This window comes from Pinus tabuliformis, chromosome J (genome assembly GCF_031772625.1).
Source record: "Pinus tabuliformis cultivar Carrire ecotype Pingquan chromosome J, CPIR1, whole genome shotgun sequence".
NCBI lineage: Eukaryota > Viridiplantae > Streptophyta > Pinopsida > Pinales > Pinaceae > Pinus > Pinus tabuliformis.
This window is the reverse complement of record NC_142295.1, coordinates 622,145,008-622,167,100: the sequence shown is the minus strand read 5'-3', so window position 1 is coordinate 622,167,100 and position 22,093 is coordinate 622,145,008. Positions and strand designations below refer to the sequence as shown.

The 22,093-nt window shown below is 39.8% G+C and overlaps 1 protein-coding gene across 4 annotated transcripts in view; it reads right to left on the bottom strand.

Annotated features, from left to right (window-relative positions):
* The window catches only part of F2KP (fructose-2,6-bisphosphatase), a 420,497-nt gene that overhangs the window by 319,393 nt on the left and 79,011 nt on the right, over positions 1–22,093 (bottom strand). For all 4 annotated transcript variants that reach the window (XM_089378232.1, XM_089378231.1, XM_089378235.1 and 1 more), the window contains 2 exons: positions 18,244–18,307; positions 17,655–17,953 (listed from right to left, as the gene is read on the bottom strand). In XM_089378232.1, coding sequence (XP_089234358.1) covers positions 17,655–17,953; positions 18,244–18,307 — 363 coding nt within the window. The remainder of the gene's footprint in view (positions 1–17,654; positions 17,954–18,243; positions 18,308–22,093) is intronic.

Here is a 22,093-nt window from a genome sequence, read left to right as displayed (position 1 = left end):
GCTGTCTCTCTGGGCACTGCGTTGCCTCTCTATTATGTATTCTTCGGCCTCGGATGAAAATCCCTTGCCGAACTGCCCCTCACTGCAACTGATCACTTGCTCGATTTCCTCAACAAACCTCGCCCCAGAAAATCAAACTGACTGATCTCCCTTGGTGTGTCTCCAACTGACCCTCAAGCCTCCTCTTATACTTTTCCTGTTGACGAATCAACGGTCGAGATTAAGTCCCTAATCAACAGCTAAGATTAGAAATAGCTTGATCCTCGTCACTTAGAACTTTCACACCAATATTTTATTAATACACATTAATATTTTTATTTTCCTAAGTTTAGATTTAGGAACCCATTAAAAATATTATTTATTTCAATAACTCCTCATCCGGGTGGAATTTCTCCAAACGATTTATGGGTCTTGGAGATCTCATGTGTTCTAGCCCCTCCACAAAATTTCGGAGCTAGAGCACATTCGATGCTACCCAAAATCAACATACCTCTGCGATTTGGACAGCGAGTCTGAGGTAAGGAGAAGTGGCAATGAGCACGAGTTTTGGGTTTGTTTAGGGTGTGGATTTCTAAGCTACAGGGTTGCAAGTCTGAGGCATCCATCAAGGGGATTTGAGGACGTGTCTTGGCCAATTTTGGAACAAGCTCAAGTGCAGATCCTAGCTGTTGATCCAAGGTAAGTTAGAGAGTGTTTTTTTGTGCATTAAGGTGTGGGGAACCTCTGTTACAAGTGACCACGGACTGTTGTAGGAAACAGCAAGTGATTAGAGAAGGGTTGGGAGTCATGAGGCCTTGTGGAGGAGGCTCTCAAGATGTTGCATTCATCTCCAAGAGCAGTGAACGAATATAGAGGGTGGAGACACTTCAAACAGTAGTTTTCTTGTGCCTGGAGGCAGCCCTAGTTGCTGGAGCAATTTGTCTTGTACAAGAAGCCTTGTGGAGGTGCCCAAGGTGTTTTGGAAGCCAAGATAGTGACAGCAAAAGGAGGAGTTTGGACAAGGGAAGAGAAATTTTGGAGCAGTGGTTTAGGGTTGTTGTGTGCCCTAACCAGTCTTGTGAATGCACAAAAATCGAGGTCAAGGAGGCAGCAACAGTGAGTTGTAGATGTCACCTTGTTGATGGTTGGATGCTAGAGGATGAGTGTCCTAGGAGAGGACTGATTGATGGAGTCTGTTAGCAGCCAAAAGGGTGGGTTTTCTAGGTGTTGGATGCGCTAACTAGGAGCAGATGCTACAGCAAGGATTGGTTACTCGTGGTCTGTTGGATGGCAATGTGAGAGTAGACAAAGTGTAAACTTAGCAGAGGTCATTTGTTGGAGCTCACGGGTCCGATCAGCCAGAGGAGCAATTGTTGTAGCCCATGTTCATTGTTGGAGAAGAGACTTGCAGCAGTGATAGGTGGCAGCCCTTCGTGCCCTATGTTAGTCTTCATTGGAGCAGCGTAGGAAGACTATAATGGGATGAATTCCTTGAGTAGCTGAGGAGCAGCAGTGGGCAATCGTGAGTTGTTCACAAATGGAGTCGTGAACAACTCAACAGGAGTCTCGATGGGTTGTGCCCTTGATGGACTAAGGCACAACTGATGAGCAGATTGGATAGCCGAGATTCAGTGGCCAGATGGACTTGGAGCATTCATAGAGGCAGGTGTTGTAGATCGGGAGCCGAAGGATCGGGAAGGTACAAGGTACGACCAAGGTAGCTGTGAGGAGCTCTACATTAGCTAGACGGTCAAAGTATCTTGTTGAGGGTAGATTGGTTGTCGATGAACTGACATTAAGCCCCAGATTTGTATTTTTGTACTAGTGGATATTTGAGGTCCATTATCCCTGGTATGGGAGGCCTAGAGTATTGTATTATTTAGATTGATTAATATAACGAAGTTGGGTTATTGTACATACTTTGTGTGAAAAGTTGTGTATATTTTGTGCACTACTAGTTATATTCCGTTGTGCAAAGTAGCTTTGTTGTGATTCTTGGTTGGTAGCATCAGTGATTTAAGATTCTATCCTAGACACCAGGATCGTGGACGATCAACATGGTATAAGAGCGTGTCTGAGCTACTTTGAGGGTCAGTGAATCAGAGTGTGAACAACGAAGCAACTCAAGGGGAGTTGTGGGTGTCTAGATCATGAAGCAGGGGGTTCAGCTGAAGACATGAAGATGAGGTCTTGACTGGCTTGGCAACGAGATTGGTTGGGAGTTCTGGTGGATTGGTGGTGAGCCTGGGGAACAATAGTTGTTGTAGTACAGGTTGTTGATCATGGACTTCCTATGACTTTTCATGGATGGTTAGGACATCTCGAGGATTGCTTTGGCATGGACGAGATCAGCATGATACAGATTGCTTCATGTGATGGATTGGATATTAGCAAGCTAGAGTCTTCATCGGATCATGATGTTGCATATCCGAGATTGGAAGGCTTTACACGTGTTGTATTTGATCGAGGAGGATGAGTGCTTGCAAGACTGAGCCAATGGAGATCATGTAGGTTCAGAGGGAGTCTAGCCTCAGAGGGAGCAACCCTATGGAGGTTTGGGATCTTCAGGTTCAAATATGATGAGGCAGAGGCACTACCGAGATTGCAAGGTTCATTCTACAGAGTATGCTGCAGTGATGAACGTCGATGCGCTAGTGTCATTGGAGATGATGTTAATGGAGACTTCCTAGTGTTGGAAGTACCTCCCTTGCTAAGAGGGAGTGTTGAGATTTGTAGCTTGGGAGGTACTCCAAGCCTTAAGGATCAAGGGTTCGAAGGAAGGAGCTCCACAAGTGACCTTGTGGGCCTGAACCCCAAGCTTGGGGTTTTGTACCCATCGATGTTGGGGCCAAAACCATGATGAGAATTTGGCATGTAAGTGATGGAGATGATAGAGCACTACGATAGCAACCAGAGGAAACAAAAATCATCGAAATCCGACTTGTATAATTGTAGATATGATTTTTTGAATAATTGTGTGGGTGAATATGTCATAAGATCAAGTCGGCCTTAGTTCAAGGAGCCCTTCTTGATAGGTTGGACGTCACCCTAGAGAAAGCTATATAAAGGAGTGAGGAGAGGCCTCATTTCTCACATTCAAGTGCATCAAACATCAAAGGAATACAATTATCTCGGTAAAGCCCTGTTTTCCATAAATGTGATTCCTTTCCTTATGTCTTGAGAACCAAAAGGACAACCTTATCATTGGTGTCTCGCAATATTCTCTAAATCAAATTCTCTAGCATGGACAACAATTTTGGGTAGTCCAAGACAAGTATCTCTTTCAGAAAACTTTGATGCCACAAATGCGAATTTCATTTGACTTGCAAAATCCTTAACAATCGCATCCTAAACTCGCTTTGCCAACATTGGAACACCTTTTTTGGCTGCAAACTTTTCGATGAAACCAATTCTAGGACCGTCAACATTAACAATTTTCTTGTCCATCTCGACTTGAGCTATGGCTCTACCTTGTCTTCCATCCCTATGTATTCCCAAGATGCCATGGACAATTTTCTTCAACAAATGCTTCAATGGACTTTTCTTCCATGAGCACTATATTGCACTTTCTATTGCCCCCTATAAACAAGGGATGGCAACACATTTAGTTGACTTAAGACTAGCTTCCACGGATTCATCTTTTCATGGGAATTCCTTCACTGCTCCATGTTGACTACACTGTGTCAACTAACTATAGCAGCACACCTTTTTTCTCAAAGCATTCCATCATGTTCAAGCAATCAGACATCTAGATATCATCATCATCTTGCAGCAGTTTTGTCAAAGTTGTAATTCCAAATTTTGTAGCCCTGTGTAGCCATTGTAAAAATGATTCTAGTATGACTATGAAGCCATGTAGAAACATCTACGTAAACCTTTGATTCTTAGCAAATAGTTTCTATAATGACCCATCAAATTACAGGGAACATAGGAATATTAGCATGCATACGATAGCTACATATGCATGCATCACATGTATCACACTAGTGTACATACTAGCTAACAGTGGAAAATGTCTAAGTATAGAGTAATGAATTAATTATTGAAGTACTAAGTGAATACCTAACTCGCTAGAATATAATGAATATGTAGAGTGGGGTACTTGTTATACCACCCCTATAATATGAAACTAATTAAAGTACTATTCAAAAAATATATATATTAATAAATACAAAGGATTGTATAAGATAAAAGTGAAATTAAAATATATAACATTTTTATATTAACTAAAAGAATTATACATTTTATTTTACTAAAAGAAATATAATACATAAAACTATATCAACAAAAGGAACTAAATAATATAATCAAAAGGCATATGACATAAACATTGAATAAGTTCTTAAATAAAATGTATGGACTAAACTAGTCAACAAAACCTATCTCTTAAAGGTGAAAGAAATCAATCCAATTTAATTTAACCGAACAGTGTTATTTAAACGAAAGGTGTGACCGCCTCCAAAGATCATTATGGTTCCACGTAACAAGACAGGTGCAGGGAAAACAGATGGGTGGCAGACACTGAGACGGTGGAAGGAGGGGAAAGATGGTGGTTTTGGGGATATAAGGAGAGGAAATACGACATAGAAGGGGAGGAGTTTTGATTTTCTAGTATCACAAATGAAGGAGGAATTACGGATAGAGTCTCAGTCAGAGAGGAAGATTGAGCCTTGAGCCTTGATTGTTCTTGGAGTTTTGGGCACAAGGACCAGAAGATCTCCATTTGAAGTCTTCTGGATCTGGGGACTGTATAGGTAGACCCCAAATAGGTTGGGAGGAAAAGGGTGGTTTGGAAATGGGAGTGAGAGCTACAGCGGGCCAGAAACACCTTCAAACAAGAGTTCTAGGTAATTACTCACTAATGAATTGATAAATTTTGTTTTAAAATTTCACTGTCTAGATTCTAAGCATAAATTTTGTTAAAATCTGTTAATTTTTGAAATTGCTTAAATTAGGGCTTCACAGTTTCACTCTAGGGAGTTTTTTACCCTCCGCCAATTATTCGCGTTTTCTAACCCAAATAATTGACAAAGTTTTTCTCCCACACATACCCCAAAGCTAGAGTGGGGCTCGATGGTAAGGTCTGTTGAAATTTCTAAGTATTACCCGTTAAAAATTTTATCTATATTCTCTGGTTTATTTCGCCTACTTGTTTAATTACTAACAAGTTATTTACTCATATAAACACTAAAATAAACACAATACAGTCTCAACCATCTTCAGATCAACAGCTGAAAGAAATAGACAAACACACAAGTGACACCATTATTTTTGGATAATCATCCCTGGAAAAACCCAATGCGGGAAAACTGGTGCAGCAGTTCTGAGGGTTTATTATTATGCAGTTTTTCCTTGAGTACAACTGGGTGCCAACTAGCTCACCCAACAAAAATACCTCTCTTCAGAAGCAGATATTCGACAAGTCTACTCCACGAAACCCTCTCCAGCCAATCTAAAGCTCAGCGTCAGCCCTCCTGGCCTCTGCGTCAACCTTCTGAGGCTCTGCGCAACCTCTCTGACCCTCTGCATCACTCCTGCAGCCTCTGCGTGGATGACGCATGCCCTTCTGGCCTCTGCGTGGCTCCCTCTGGCTCTGTGTCTGCCTCTCTGCCTCTGCGTTGGTCTTCCGGCACTATCTCTGCCTCTCTGCCTTGTACTCACTGTCGCTCGCTGCAACTCTGATCACTGACTCGATTTCCCTTAGCAAACCCCGCTCTAGAAAATCAAATGATTGATCACTCTAGTGTGTCTCCAACTGACCCTCAAGCCTCCTCTTATACTTTTCCTATTGGTCCTTCAATGGCCAACATTACATCTCTAATCAATGGCTAAGATTAGGTTTGGCTTTATCCATGTCATTTAGAAGCTTCTAACCCAATTTTATATTAATACCCATTAATATTTTATTTTTCCTAAGTTTAGACTTAGGAACTCCATTAAAAATATTAATTATTTTAACATCTCCTTAACCGGATAGAATCTGCCCAAACCATTTCTGGGTCTTGGAGATCTGATGTGCTTTAGCCTCTCCACCAATTTTCATGGCTAGAGCACATCCGATGCTACCCCAAATCAACACTGCCTCTTAGCGATGATTGTGCTCTAGTAATACTCCACACTGAGCATCACTCTGATTATATGGCATCGGTACCTGTGTTGATGCTAGGCCTCCCCGCCTAACATCCTCTGCATTGTTGCATCCTGTATCGTTGCCCATGGCTCTGCCACTGCCACTACTACATCCGTACAGCAACTCCCTCTGCATCTGTGTTGCTGCCGGTCCTTTCTCCCAACACTGCATCTGCACTACAACCCCCTGTCATCATGTTGCATCGTGCTATTGCACTGCAACTCAGTTACTGAGAAGTAAGTAACTGATCCACCCAACTATTGACATCCCTGTCAGGGTAGAAACACTCTCGATGTTAAAGCTCTCTCTGTCGCTATCTCGTGCTCCCTCTACTGCCTCTGCGCTACTGCAACAACTTTGTGCCTCTCGCACCGCTGCAAACCTCTTTGTGCCATCCTACATTGTTGCAACCTCATCTGTGCCGGTCGCACTGCTGCAACCCTCTCTGCACTACATGGGACTTCTGCACTTCTAGCACTCTTTGCCGCTTCATCCACATTCGTTTCTACTGACATCTGCCATCCTACTACTCTCACTTCAGAGCTCCTGTAGCCAGGTATAATCCAAGAGTTTGGGTGCCTCAAGGATCCGGCCCCTCATCGCCTGTAGTTCTCCTGACTACAACTCGATGTCTCCCCACCTCTTCTCTAGAGGTACATGAGGACTCATGGCACAATTGTCATCCTCCTCTACCTCCTTTTCCACCTTCGCTAGCGCTACCTTGGAGTCAGACACCTCTCCCTTATTCTTCTTCCTCGGACATTGGTTCGCATAATGCCCCAGTTCCCCACAGTTGAAGCACTTTATCTTGGAGAGGTCCTTTTTCTTCCTCTTCTCCTGCTTCCTCGCAGATGCCAGAGCTGCATCCTCTTCCTCTTCTGTCTTGACTCAGGCTCCTTTGCTACTACTTCCCGTCTTGGTCAACCGTCTGATCTCTTCTTGGCGAAGAGCCACCCACAATTCTTCCCAATCTGGAAGATTCGCTCTGCCCAAAATACTTTGGACGAATGTCTCCCACTCCTCGGAGATTGCATTTAGAGCAGTCCTCACCATCAACTCCTGATCCGACATGGCCCCTATGGAAGTCAGTTGGTCCCGGATCTCCTTCAACCTGCCAAGGAAGTGATCTATCTGCTCCCCCTTCTGCATCTGGTATGACTGCAGCTGATTCTCTAGTAGCATCTTCCTCTGCACGGAAGTGTGCTGATACAATGTCTTCAAGGTGTCCCACATTTCCTTTGTCGTCTCCTTCTCGACAATATGCTGGACCACATGATCCTTGACCCCATCAAGGATTATGCATTTCGCCTTGGCCATCGCATCCTCATACTTTTCATTGTCAGCTGGGTCAACTGGGATAGCCACGGTTCTCAAGGCGAAAGCCTTGATGCAATGTCTATCTAAAACAGACAAGATTATGGCCTTCCAGATGACAAAGTTGGACGCCCCATCCAGCGTGTTCTGATCTCTCAGTCCATTCATGTCCATCTCTCTGCTCTTCTTTTCGACTCCTTTGAGTCTCTACTTCCCTCTTGGAAGTTCTCTCTTTGACTCCCTCTGAGTCGCTACTTCCCTCCTGGAAGTTCTCTGTTAGACTCCCTTTGAGTCTCGATTTCCCTCCTGGAAATCCGCGGGTTGTCGCACCTCTCCGATCTCTTATGCACCTACAACACTGATCTGGATTTCTTGGCTAGAAATCTGCCTAGGCAGCGACTCCCTCTACCTTGGTTTTGCCCCGTTAGGTACTGTTTTGTCTCGGCAGCAACAACACCCCACCAGCTTCACTCCCGCAATCTACCCACAACTTCTTATGCCCCAACAATTAAAGGGCTGAGCCTCTGGGCTCCGCGCAATCCTGGCACTAGCTAAATTGCTCCACTAACCAACTGCGTCAATCCTCCTGGTCTCTGCGTGGCTCTTCGTGAGCCTCTTCTGCCCTCCTCAACCTCTGCGTTGGCCTCTCTTTGGCTCGAACTGATGACGCAGGCCCTCTACGTCAACCCTTCTCTGCTGCTTTCTGTAAGGAACAACTTTTGTCACTCGGGACAGTTGTTTATTTCGCCTACTTGTTTAATTACTAACAAGTTATTTACTCATATAAACACTGAAATAAACACAATACAGTCTCAACCATCTACAGATCAACAGCTGAAAGAAATAGACAAACACACAAGTGACACCATTATTTTTGGACAATTGTCCCCGTAAAAACCCAATGCGAGAAAATCGGTGCAGCAGTTCTGAGGGTTTTATTATTATGCAGTTCTTCCTTGAGTACAACTGGGTGCCAAACTGGCTCACCCAACAAAGAAAAATAACCCGGCAATAAATCCTCTCTTCGGAAGCAAATATTCGACAAGTCTTCTCCACGAAACCCTCTCTAGCACAATCTGAAGCTCAGTGTCATCCATCCTGGCCTCTGCATCAACCTGAAACCCTCTGCGTCAACCTTCTGAGGCTCTGCGCAGCCTCTCTGACCCTCTGTGTCACTCCGGCAGCCTCTATGTGGATGACACAGGCCCTTCTGGCCTTTGCACAATCCCTGCTAGCCTCTGTGTGGCTCCCTCTAGCTCTGCGACTGCCTCTTTGCCTCTGCATTGGTCTTTCAGCGCCATCTCTGCCTCGTACTCACTACCCCTCGCTGCAACTCTGATCACTGATTCGATTTCTCTTAGCAAACCCCGCTCTAGAAAATCAAATGACTGGTCACTCTGGTGTGTTCTCCAATTGACCCTCAAGCCTCTTATACTTTTTCTGTTGGTCTTTCAACGGCCGAGATTACATCTCTAATCAACGGCTAAGTTTAGATTTGGCTTGATCCATGTCATTTAGAAGCTTTTAACCTAGTTTTATATTAATACCCATTAATATTTTATTTTTCCTATGTTTAGACTTAGGAACTCCATTAAAAATATTAATTATTTTAATATCTCCTTAACCGGGTAGAATCTGCCCAAACCATTTATGGGTCTTGCAGATCTCATGTGCTTTAACCTCTCCACCAATTTTCATGGCTAGAGCACATCCGATGTTACCCAAAATCAACAATCTCAAGTGTAGTCCTAGTGTTATTGAGTCTATGTAAATTATCATACTAGATCATTTGTCAAGTGTCACAGAATTTGGTTGTGTCTAGAGGTCATGTTTTAATTATTAAAATTCCCTTTTGTATGGGATGTCTATGTAATATTTGATGTAAAAAGTGTTGTCTAGGAATATTTTAGGTGGATGATTAATCATAATTAGACATCATCGCCTAAATATTTTTTAGACCCACTTTGAGGGTAAAAATGTGTTTAATCCCCTCTAGAGTCATTTAATTTATTTTCTGGCAAAAAATGGCAAAAAATTAGCCAGAAAATGGTCAAAAATATAAAATGAGAGAAAATAAAAATTCTCTCCAAGTGGAAAAACAAATTTTTGGAGGAATTTGACTTTCCCAAGGAAGATTAAATTTGAAAGACTCATTTCCAAGGCAGAAAAATCCCACAAAAAATTCCTTGGACCAGAAAAAATACTTTTTCAAGGAAATCGAATTTCTGGGTCCAGGTGGTTAAATTGAATGAGGCAATTTCGAGAAAAGGAATTAGAAAATATTTTTGAGACCCTCTATCAAAGGAAAATTTTGATTTTTCAAGAAAAATCAAATCCTTGGACCATGGTGATAAAATCAAGGAGCAATCTTCAAGGAAAAAAGGTTCAAAAAATTATTTTTTGGACTAGGATCAAAGCCTTCATCAACAAATTCGAATTTCATCTTCCAGATCAAGGGACAGGATTAAATTTTGACATGGATCAAGCATCAACTAGTTGTTATTTTGCAATCGAGTGCCAATAGCACAACCGGTTGAGAAAGGGTTTCGTTAGAAAGGCGGCCTATGTTCAAGCCTCACCGGGCTGCTAAACACACGCGCTGGAAGGACATCTGACTTACAAAAAAAAAACTAGTTTTTATTCTTGAGGATCAAGTCAAATTTGTGCACATCTTTGGACCTAGCCATTTTCCACTTGGAGAGGGATCTAGATCTCTCTATTTTATATATAAGGAAGCATATGCTCCTCATTGTGTCATCTTTGATCCTCGAATCACTGTACTCCGGCTATCAGCTCCTGAAGCTTTCTATTTTGGAATAATAAAGCAAAAGTCTTTGGGGTTACTATTGTGGTGTTTTTCTTCCATGGATATGGTAATATTGTTTCATTGAGCTTTCAATTTCTACTTGTGCTTACATTCGTTATGTTCATCTGCTTTTATAAAATCATTAGTGTATAGTTATCTTGCACTGGTGATTGGATCTAAAGAATGCTATAGGATTGGACGTGGCTAGTCATTTTCAGTTAAACTACTAGAACTTCCTTCCATTGTATTTTTCTTATCTCATATGGATCTAACGAAATTCTTTTAAATTGTGTAGAAAATATTTGATTGAAATAGATCTCAAGCGTGAGGGGACGTTTTCAGCTAAACCATCCCACTCTTGAGCATTGAAGTGGAAGAACCCACTCTATTTTCCTTAAAGATTTATCTAACAATTTTTATTGCAAGGTTTCTAGATCTGGGCTTGAGGAAAATCATTTATTTTATTTACTCATCTAAATTAAAGAGCTACAAATGAATAATTTGCTATTTAAAGAGATATTAGACTTGTAAATTTTTTGAGAGTGTTTTTTTGTAAATTATTTTTGTAAGAAAACACTCTAACCCTTCTGCATATTTCTCTATTCTTGTATATAATCAGTGGGGTTTCTAACATTGTTTTATTTGCAGTCTGAAGTATAGAGAGAGAGTTTCTATCTTACATATCTATGTATGCATGATCAATTGTTTGTGGCGCAAAGAATTTTTGTTGAAATTATTTTAGGAGAGTCGCAAGCTGTCTGAGGTCCTTTCCTTGAGGCTGAGGTCCTAGGAGGGCTCCTCCTCCATCATATGCGAAAGATCTTCCAGATCTGAAGTTTTTTGCATTAAAAAAGGATTTCTTGGGCTTATCCAGCAGACCGCAAAGGCTTTTAGGCTATCTTTGTCTAGGCCAAAGATCTAATTTGATACCCTAGCCTTTTATGCAGGATACAAAACGGATCTAAAGGTTATTCAAGGCAGGGAATTATTTTTAGAAGGGTCACAAGCTCCATTTTGACCTCAAAGGCCGATATTTAGACAAATATTATTACCCTAGGGGTTTTAAAAAAAGTTCAGGGCCTTTTCTATTATAAACCGCTAGGTTTGGAAGCTTGTTCTCATCACTTTTGATTATCATTTGTTTGCAGTGGGCTTTGAACTATTTAGAAAGGGTTTTGATCAATTTATGTAGACAAACCATTACTTAATAACCCTAGATATTTATGCGAAATCTTTTTGGGGCTAGATTTTAAGGGTTTTAGAGGTCATTTCCTCTAGGCCGCAAGCCTAGAGGGCTTATTTTCTTTGTTGATTAACCATGTTTATTTTGCAGTGTTCCAATATCTTGTTTTCAGGGTTTTCTGATTTTCCAGCGAGGGTTTTAAAGCCTTTTCTTTCAGAAATTCCCACATAAAATTTGAAGCCATAAATTAAAGATTGTTGAGATCCTTTTCTAGCCTAGTCGCAGGCCTGTTAGGGCTTATTTTCTTTATTGATTAACCATGTTTATTTTGCAGTGATCCAATATCTTGTTTGCAAGGTTTTCTCATTTTTCACCGAGGGTTTTAAAGCCTTTTCTTTCAGAAATTCCCACATAAAATTTGAAGCCATAAATTAAAGATTATTGCGATTCTTTTCTAGCCTAGTCGCAGGCCTGTTAGGACTTGTTTCACTTGGCCGCAGACCTATTAGGGTTTATTCTTCATATCATTTGGTTTATAGACTAATCCTTGTTGTTTTGCAGGTCTTCTTTCAAATTTTGCAAGGGTTTTTATTGCTGATTTTTTGGCCATAAAGCTAGCCTCTTGGAACTTTTACTTGAGGTAAATTTTTTGAGGCTTGCCGCTAGGCCTTGAGGCCTCTTTCACCCTAGCCATTGGCTTTTGTGGAGGGCCGCATACTTTCTAACCTGAAGCAAATCATTTGGAGGGTTTTCAGTTTTCACACAAATACTTGAAGATATAAAGCTTGAAATTATACATAATTCATTGCAAAAAAATTCTATAAATCTTCTAGCCTTTTTCATCTAGGATGCATACTTAGAAGGCTCAAATCCACGACTGTCTAACCCTTGATATTCTGTAAAGGTTTCATATTGATCTAAAAATGTGTTCTTCGCATTAAAATTGTTGATCTAACAGTGTTTTTTTGACAGGGCTGAGAAATCCTCATTGAGAGGCCTTTTCCTCTACTGCCGTAAGCTTAAGGATAGTTCCTTATCTGGTGTGAAGTGCTTCTTAGGCCTGAAGTTGCTTGAATATTTGCTACAAATTCTAAGAGCTTTCATCGTTTTGCGACCTAATAAATTTCCCTTGATTAAACTCATATATAATCAGTTTTAGGAAGATAATTGTCGGATTTTTAATTTATTTCTCTCCTGGTCATAGGCATTGTCATTGGTGTAAAGGTATTTTTAAGGACTGATATCTGTTTTGCAGGGATATTCACCATTGACACATAAAGTATCTTAATTGACTGGCATTCATCATATTTAAAAGAGGTTTCATCTCTTTTCCTTGTAGGCCGAGAGCTTCCTCACTGTCATCAATTTGTTGCGAGATCAAAAGGCCGTTGAGGTCAGATTTGTGTTGAATCTACGCCTCTCTTGAAGAGTAATTTCCCATTGTAAAGGAAGCATCATTTGTAATTCCTTCAAGAAGAGTTTTCTCTCTGTCTAAAAGGCTTCTTCCAATTGTAATTTCATTAATAAAAGCTATCTTTCTTTTGAGGGAGTTTGGAATTTTATTCCAAGGCATCCTTCTCTCCTTATTTAAAAGGGAGAAATCACTAACTTACTAACTCTCTCTAACTTAGATCTAGCTGCTAACCCTTGCATTGCATTCTAATTGCTTTTCATATTAACTTGCATTTCCCTGCTACTTGATCAAATTGCATTGGAATACTTACTATCTTGTTTCATTGGTAATCATAAGTAGTCCTTTTAATCATTGTTAGCAATCTCATTTTCCATCTAATAAGTGTGAGTTTATTGAACATTTCTTGCTTGTTTCAATTGTCAAAATAAGTATGGGATATCTTAAAAACACTATTGTCAAAGGCATTGTGAGATCCTGCTCTAATCATCTTTCTTTCATTGAGTACTTGCTATTAATTCATTTAATCATTGTCATAAGCTAATAATTTTGTGCTCAAAACATATATCTATATCTTGGTTATAAGCACATTGGCATCCATCTATTTGAGGCATATTGAAATCATTGTATCTAATTGGAACATTTGCATCCTAGATTTTAGATCTACATCCTAAAATTTACCTCTAAGCCTAAGATTGTTTGAAAGAATGATAGGACCACCTTCTTCATCCAATTTGTGAAGCTTGACCCTTACTCAACGGTTAAAACAGGTGACCTTGCAGTTCTCTTTTGGGCAATCCCTTGTAGGAATGGAGGCACTTGGGTCATTAGAACTCCAGGGTAGGTATCATTAATGAGGCCTTAGCCTCCTCCCCCTGGACTTCTTTCTACAACTTTGTGTAAGATTTGCTTTGAAACAATTGAGGAGAAGGCTTTCATTTAGAATAGGCATATTAATTAAAATCAACCAAGATCTTACATTCCACCTAGTTTAGTTTGCATTCATCTATCTAACTTTCTCTCATTTGGCATGTCATTAGTTTGTGAGCATCTTATATTTTCTTGCAATACTACATTATTGTTCTTGTACTTGTCATTTAATTATCTTGCTCATTGTCTCTAGTATTGTCATATTTACTTGAGCATTTATGTTGAAACAAAGTACAAGTTTCTTTCATTCTTGCAAGTTATATTTTATTCCTCATACTTTAATATTGTGCCTTTCTCTCATACTAACACTTTCCTTGCAAAATTGCTTATCTTGTAACTTGAAGTATTTCCAATTCGCAAGTGGTTTGATTCTTATTGAGCATTGTCTCAAGGCACTGGTCCATATCTGCTAATCTTGTGTTGATTTGTGGTAGCATCGGATGTGCTCTAGCCATGAAATTTGGTGGAGAGGTTGGGGCACATGAGATCTCCAATACCCAGAAAGGGTTTGGGCAGATTTTAAACAGTTTAGGAGATATTAAAATAATTAATATTTTTAATGGAGTCCCTAAGTCTAAACTTAGGGAAATTAAAATATTAATGTGGATTAATATAAAACTGTGTTAGAATGGTCCAAAAGACATGGATCAAGCCAGATCTAATCTTAGCCGTCGATTAGGGATTTAATCTCGGTCGTTGATATGTCAACGAGAAAAGTATAAGAGGAGACTTGAGGGTCACTTGGAGGAGACACCAGAGTGATCAGTCATTCTATTCTCTAGTGCGGGGTTTGCTAAGAGAGATAGGATTAGTGATCGGGAGTTGCAGCTGAGGGGCATTGAGTACAGAGAGACAGAGAGGCAGAGATAGCGATGAGAGAGCAACGCAGTAGCTAGGGAGAGTGATGCAGAGCCAGCTAGGGCTCACACAGGGCCACGCAAAGGTAGTCAGGAGCTGCGCAGGGCCTCAGAGAGGCCAGCATTGCTGACGCAGAGGGCCAGAAGGCTGACGCAAACCCATCCGGGGTGACGCAGGGCCAGCGCTGGGTAAAGAGGGGCTGACGCAGTCCAGAAAAGGTTGACGCTGCGGTTTCTAGGGCAGATTGGTGCTGAGGAGCTGCCGAAAGGATTATCCGAGGTTTCAGCGAGGAGATTTGTCTCAAACTGAGAGGTATTATTGCCAAGGAAATTCTTTGTTGGGTAGGCCAGTTTCGGTACCCAGATTGTACTCTGATATTGCTTAATAAGAAAACCCTCAGATAGTTGCACCGGTTTTCCCACATTGGGTTTTTTCGGGGACATTGGTCCAAAAATAATGGTGTCATATGGTGTGATTGTTTCTGTTTCCTTTAGTTGCTGATCTGTAATATGTTGAGCATGCACTGGTGTTTATTTTCAGTATTTACATTGTAAATAACTTGTTAAGTAAAATAACAAGTAGATAGGAATAAATCAGATAAAGTGCATGGACTCTGGAGGGTTTCTAACTAAATAGACTTAGAAACTTCAACATCTTTGTCACATTGATATAATTGGAAATCTATCTAGATCAATAATCACACTCGCTAATTAATTCTAATTCAAGTTGCTAATAGAGATAGTTGCCTTACCCTTAGTCTCCTAGAACTTGTTTCAACAAGTCTTCCTTCATCATCCGCCCTTAGGGACTACCCCCTTAGCTTGTCTAGGAGAAAGCTTAAACAAAATGAGTAGGGATCGGAGTGACAACCCCTAATCTGAGCGTTGCGCCTTAGGTGTACACTTTAGGCGACAATACTCCATACTATTGCAACCTATCTTATTCTGATCACCTTTGGTTAATACACAAAGGATGTTAAAGGAATTGGTGTAATCATTTAGTTGGTATTTTCATTGGTGTTATTCTACTTCTCTACTTGCTGCAATATCAAGTCTCATGTCATGGATACAACTGCAAGTTCATTCTCCATTTCTTCTTCCACCTTTAGCATGCATGTATGCAATGCCAAAACCACCTACATGTCAACTACAAGCTCCCCTTCCTGCTAGCTTGCTACTACATTTTCCTTCATTTCATCATCTTCTTCTTTGGGTATGTAGTGAATGACATGTTCTTCATTTGCTTCAACTGCCTTCATGTTGGGTCTAGAGAAACTCGTTCTTTATTCTTCACACTGCTCCTTCTCGGCTTCCTCTAGAGAATCTCAGTCTCTAGGCTTTCACTGATCTTCTCTAGAGAAACTCAGTCTCTAGATCTCTATCTCGTTCACCCAGAACAAGTATCCAGAAGAATCCTTCCTTCGTTGTCCCAGAAGAAACCTCCTCCGCTTCCCTAGAAGAAACTCTTCTTCGCTGCATCAGAAGAAACTCTTCTTCACTGCTCTCAGACGAAGCCTTCTTTGTTGTGCCCAGAAGAGTCCTCCTTCACTTGCCCAAAAGAAACCTATCTTCGCACTACCCAAAAGAATCCTCCTTCGCTTGCCCTTCTTCATTTCTTCTTCGCACTTCTGCTTGTCGAGATGCTTGTCGAAATTGCCTGCTCTAAGTGAGGCCGAGTGTGGCTTATATATACACCTTTCCTCGTGTCCTTTAGGCCGACATGATCACTTGTGGTTAGGCCGACTTCTTCTAGCAGTTTCTTCCATCGTTGTAGGCTGACTTGAAGAGGATAAGTGACAAGGTCTTGGAGGATACTTTACATAGACAAATTTGACCTTTTACAAAGTGTAACATGACTTCATTACATGAAAATGACTCTATCGTTTTATGACTAGATGACAAATAATTCCCAAATACAATGGGAGCCTTGACTCAAACAAAATCTCTTGCTCATGAAACCCATGAAGCAAGTCAATACAATAATTTTATTTTTCTTCTTTACATCACATTACATAAAATCATAATTACATGTCATGATGAAGACCGAAACTAGTTACACTTTTCAACAACATGTACTGTGCCAGAATCTGTATCAAAACCCAAAATATGCAAGCTACTATACAATGACATATGTGGATGAAAAGGGAGCCTATGCTTTGAGCAGCAGAAATTGATAATAATTTCCTCTAAACAGCAAGGAGATGCTCTGACGTAGACATTTTCTTTATCAGCTTTTGTAATTATTATGTACAACATATGCGCTATTATTATTTTATCACTCCCTGTGTATGTTTATCATCCCCTCATGTGATGAATGTTATACTGGGAGACTGTATCTGTTCTATGAGTTAAAACTGGGCTTTATCTCCTACACTACTTCAAGATTATATTTAATTATATTCATCTTCAGGTTGTGTCCTACTATGGCACAACTTTGTACCATAAATATGTACTCTTGTGTGATACCAAGACAGAGTGTATAGTGTATCTCATCGAGAATCCTTTCTCTTGATTTTGTTTCTTTCTTGACATTTCCTCCGCCATCCACTCATATCAAATTGCTTGACAGGAAAAAACAAATAGCAATCCGCATTCTATTAGTAACCACTTCTTGATTCCTTGTTGCATATATATGAACCAGGGTGTATACCCTTGACATTAAAAAAATTCGATGTGAAATCCCTATTTTTCTCATATGACCTTTGATTGCAGTGCTATGTGATTCTGTGCAACAGATAAAATAAAGCTGGATGAGATTCTTTGTCAAATAAGTATTAACAAATCACCCTCTAGAATCACAACATTTCAGGTTTCAAGATCACTTTAGATTGCTTACGACATATAGAAAATGAAAAATCGCTAAAAAAAGAGGATAAACCATGAGGAAAACAGTAGCGGAAGCCATTGTTATCCTCAAATGTCATATTCAGTGTACAAGGAAAAAGTAAGATACAACCATCAACAGTAGCCTTATTTTAGAAAAGATCAACCAGTACAAAGAATAAAACCACCCTCAACATACTTCAATGCCATACAAGTCATACCTCTGAACCAGTTACAGGAATATCATGAATGCTAACATCAGGTATCCCACGCACAGTTGATGGTTGTAGGTTTTCCAGGTAAGCTCTCCAACTAGCTGCAAGATCAAATGGAGAAACTCTATCTGCCTTGATATACACACGGTACTCTAGCACCTCATTGTTTTCTGGAAGCCTAAATAATGCTGATCCAGCATCTCCATGGAGAGACCCTCGAGTAAGAAGCCGATTTAAACCCTCTTCAACAACACAGGGTGAACCACTATGCTTCGGCTTGAGTAGAAACTTAAAATCCAGGGTTTCTGCACCAAAAAAATTCAACAAAGTGATTGTAGAAAGACATTAAGTATGCACACAAGACCATGTTTCAATGGGATTCTTAACTTGCGCTACAAATCAAATAAATATTCCAAAAGTTTCAACTCTGTGCCTGTATATTTCAAGCACTATGTTAATATTATTTACTGCATCAATCTCTAAAGAAACCGAGTGATCATACACAATCTCAACTAACTACAGTTTTAAAAATTGTGAATTTGATGTATCTATGAACAACAAGAGATCTAATTCAAGATGTGCATACAAGCAATACCATGATTGGGAGGGACAACAAAACTGATCTCCCACATGGAAGTTGATTCACGCTCCATGGCCAGCTATAAGACAGAACCATTAATAAAGTCAGAACTCAGAAGCTATGTTAGCTTTAGTGTTATTGATCCTAGAGCTTAAGAAAATCATTCTGAGAGTAGAAGCTCATTCTTGTGTTTCTTTAAAATACTGCGCACAATATCATTTCTTAACAGTACTAAGCATCTACACAAAGGAATGAAAATTTCAGAACTTGGTTACCATATAAGATTACACTGACTGAAAGAAGTGGTAGATATGCTTCAAAAAAAACATGCACACAATTGGTCTGAACAGCTAGCAAAAGTTAAAGAAAATAGATTTAGTTGATCCAGATTTTAAGAACAAATTCACACTGAGTTCTCCTTGTAGTATATCATTTTTGCTGGAAGTGTTCATTTCCTTCATGCGTAGCAAGGTTAGCTATTTTATAAGTTAAAAAAAGTATGACAAGCACGGATAATCCAGTAAAATGGGATATCAGCTGCATGTTACAATTTAGAACGAAAAGCAATCAGATAAATAAAATGTATTTTGAAAGTTTTTAACATCATATTATGGACCGACTAGAGATTAATAAGCTGGTAGAAACCAAAATATTCAAGATATCAATCTTCAGAGAAAAATAATCCACCAGTCCGGTATACAAGATGCAAAACATAAATGCTAGGATTAAAAATTTTAAAAACTACAGTTGACTCTGAATTACAAAGAGTCAACCAGAAAGATATGTGTGAACATTGCAGATGTTCAAAATGCGGTCAAAACAGTCTCCCTCCCAAGGAAATGCCAAATGTCCAGCAATTTTTTAAGTATTGTCAATTATATAATGCTCAAACTCAACATCTCTATTTCTCTTTACCAAGACATGTAAACATCTCTATTTCTCTTACCCAGAAATATAAACATCCCTAATAAGAGAAATATCCATTTCCTGTGGAGGTAGTAATTTGTCAGATAATGTATAGATCAAGCTTTACCCAAGGTTTATGATTTGGCAATTGCATTAATATTACCAGCTTGTCCAAGTATGCTTGCAGATGATGACAATTTGGAAAAGAACTTTGTGATGATCACGCTTTGAATTGATTTTTCAATTGAATATAACCAAGAATAAATAAATATCTATGAAAAATGAATGTGTTACATTAGAATGGCCCCAAATTATAAATACAACTTGAAGAGGGGATTGTGCCTTTTCATTCAAAAGGTGCGCCTTTTATATTAGATTTAATTTTTATATTATATTTATTATTTTTATTATATATTTACATTATCATTATACTCTATATCCTGATATTTATTCAACTATATAAAATTGTCTACTCCTTTAGAATCACTTTGTCCTCAAAGCAAGGGTAACGAGGGATATTGTTGGAGGGATTTTTTTAATCTCCCACGATGACTCTTCTTCTGGAATAATTTTCCATTCAATGTGGTATTGTTTAATGGTTCTGGAGCAAAGTTTTTTCTCTCTCTAGTGGCAAGGATGCCCCCTGGCTCTACAATGATTCTTCCTTCATCATCCAATATAGAGAGTTTTGTTTGTGGAATGTGCTGATTGAGATTGCCCTAGCATCTTGAGAAGTGACACATGAAACAAAATATGGATGCACCTTTTGTCTAGCAATTCCAATACATAAGCTACTCTGCTAATCCTCTTGTTAATTCGATACAACCCACAAAACTTGGGAGCCAATTTGTTCTTGAAACAATTATTGGTAATGTTAAAAATTTAAGTAAAAGTTTCTAGACTCCTCAAAGCTCTAACCCTTATTTTTTTCTATCGTCGTGGGTTGATAGAAAAAATATCTAAGGGGAGCACCTAGGCATCTCCCTTCTGGGGGGGCTCAAATGTTCTCCTTGTGGGGAAACATGTCCCCAAAATTGGGGAAACGTTTCCCCATGCATTTCTCTGAGTTTTCCCTAAAGAGGGACATGGGGAAACATTCCCCAAGTGTCCCCCCATCCCCATAGCATGGAAAACGTGGGCGCAGACTCCCCACCCTAGGGGACACATCTAAATCCTCTAGAGTTAAACTTCCATTCAAAACTCATCTGCTTCAAAAATGTATCCTTTGTTGTGCTAGAACAAGAATTAAAGAGAAAGAATGGATTATCAATTAGGGTGGAATCTTGCACCACCGAAATTCATAGGAAAAAAGGGGTCTTAAACCCTCAAAGCCTTAGGCTCAAAAACGCAAAGATAAAATAATCCAATCAATGATGATCCAAATGAATTCAACCCTCTTGTATTTATAGATTCTCGTGAGGGGATTCTCCCTTCAATTAAATATAAAATTCACTCCAAACCCCAAATTTGGGTTTCTTGCCGCAACTGCCCCAAAACTTGCCCAAAAATTGTGTATTTTGGGGTATTCCCCTTTATCAATGATTATAGCCTATGGGATCAACATGGTACTTCATCTCTTGGACAATTAATTTCTCAAGAACATTACAAGGGAAAAATCCTAGCATAAGCTCTAACCCCCTCATTAGCCATCACCCAATTCCTAAGCATTTCATGCTTTATCTAAATAAAGGAACTTATAAATGTCCCAACCCTGATGAGCAATAAACTACTACATCATTAAGGAGTATTGGAAAAGCATAAAGCAAGCGAGGTCACTTAAGCTATGCAAGAAAGAAATACAAATCATAAAAGTAAAAGGTGCATCAGAGGGCTGGAAAAAGCAAGCCAAGGAATAGGGTAACTCATGCCTCCATGATTGCTCCCTCTTCTCATCATTATACTCAAAATGTCGAACCTCCTTTAGCTAGTATCACGGCTATGGCCATCTTCCTTGAAGTCATTCGCATTCCATAACCATAGTTATCACATGCATCTATAGATTGAAGGGTCTACCTATGAAATTGCATTCCCCTTAGGGGTTGGAAGCACCTAATAGGACTAATTGCATAATCATCCCTAACACAAGTGTGGTAACTTGCTTACAAATCATGAGCTAGAAAAACATTTGAAGACAAGGTTTGTGTGAAGTATTTTTGTGCCCCTAACACTAAATATGGTCCACTATAATACTTTAATGATTTATGTCCCTAATGATATTGATCTCAATTGATCTTGAGAGTCTGTTTCAGGTGGTTCATCACACTTGCAGTGGAGATCCCTTGACGGATGGATTGACACCTCTCCAACACATTAAAGAGCACATGTAGCCCAATTTTGAGAGCACACGCAACACTACAACCCAAACGTTTCCTTCCTAAGATGAGTGTTGGGATTTGAGGAGCCTCCACATGGTTGTATGCCTCTTGCTACACATCCAGATGTTGAAACACTGAGCCAAGAAGCTAATATGTTGGCTTGATTGCTGATGTGCCCAAATGGACCCAGGACACCCCCAGGCTAGCCTTGAACTTGTTTGATGGATGTTACCTTGTTCCAAAGCCCAGATGATGATGGAGACCATGGTTTGGGAGGGATTGCACACCATATTTTGATGCCAACACTTGATCCTAGGGCTGCCACATTGCCAACACTTAGTTAGAAACCCTCCATGCACTTTATTTGATTTATTCCCACCTACTTGTTATTTTACTTAACAAGTTATTTACAATGTAAATACTAAAAATAAACACTAGCGCATGCTCAACATATTACAGATCAGCAACTAAAGGAAACAGAAACAATCACACCATATGACACCATTACTTTTGGAACAATGTCCCCGGAAAAACCCAATGTGGGAAAATCGGTGCAGCTATCTAAGGATTTTCTTATTAAGCAATATCAGAGTACAATCTGGGTGCTGAAACTGACCTACCCAATAGAGAATTTCCTTGGCAGT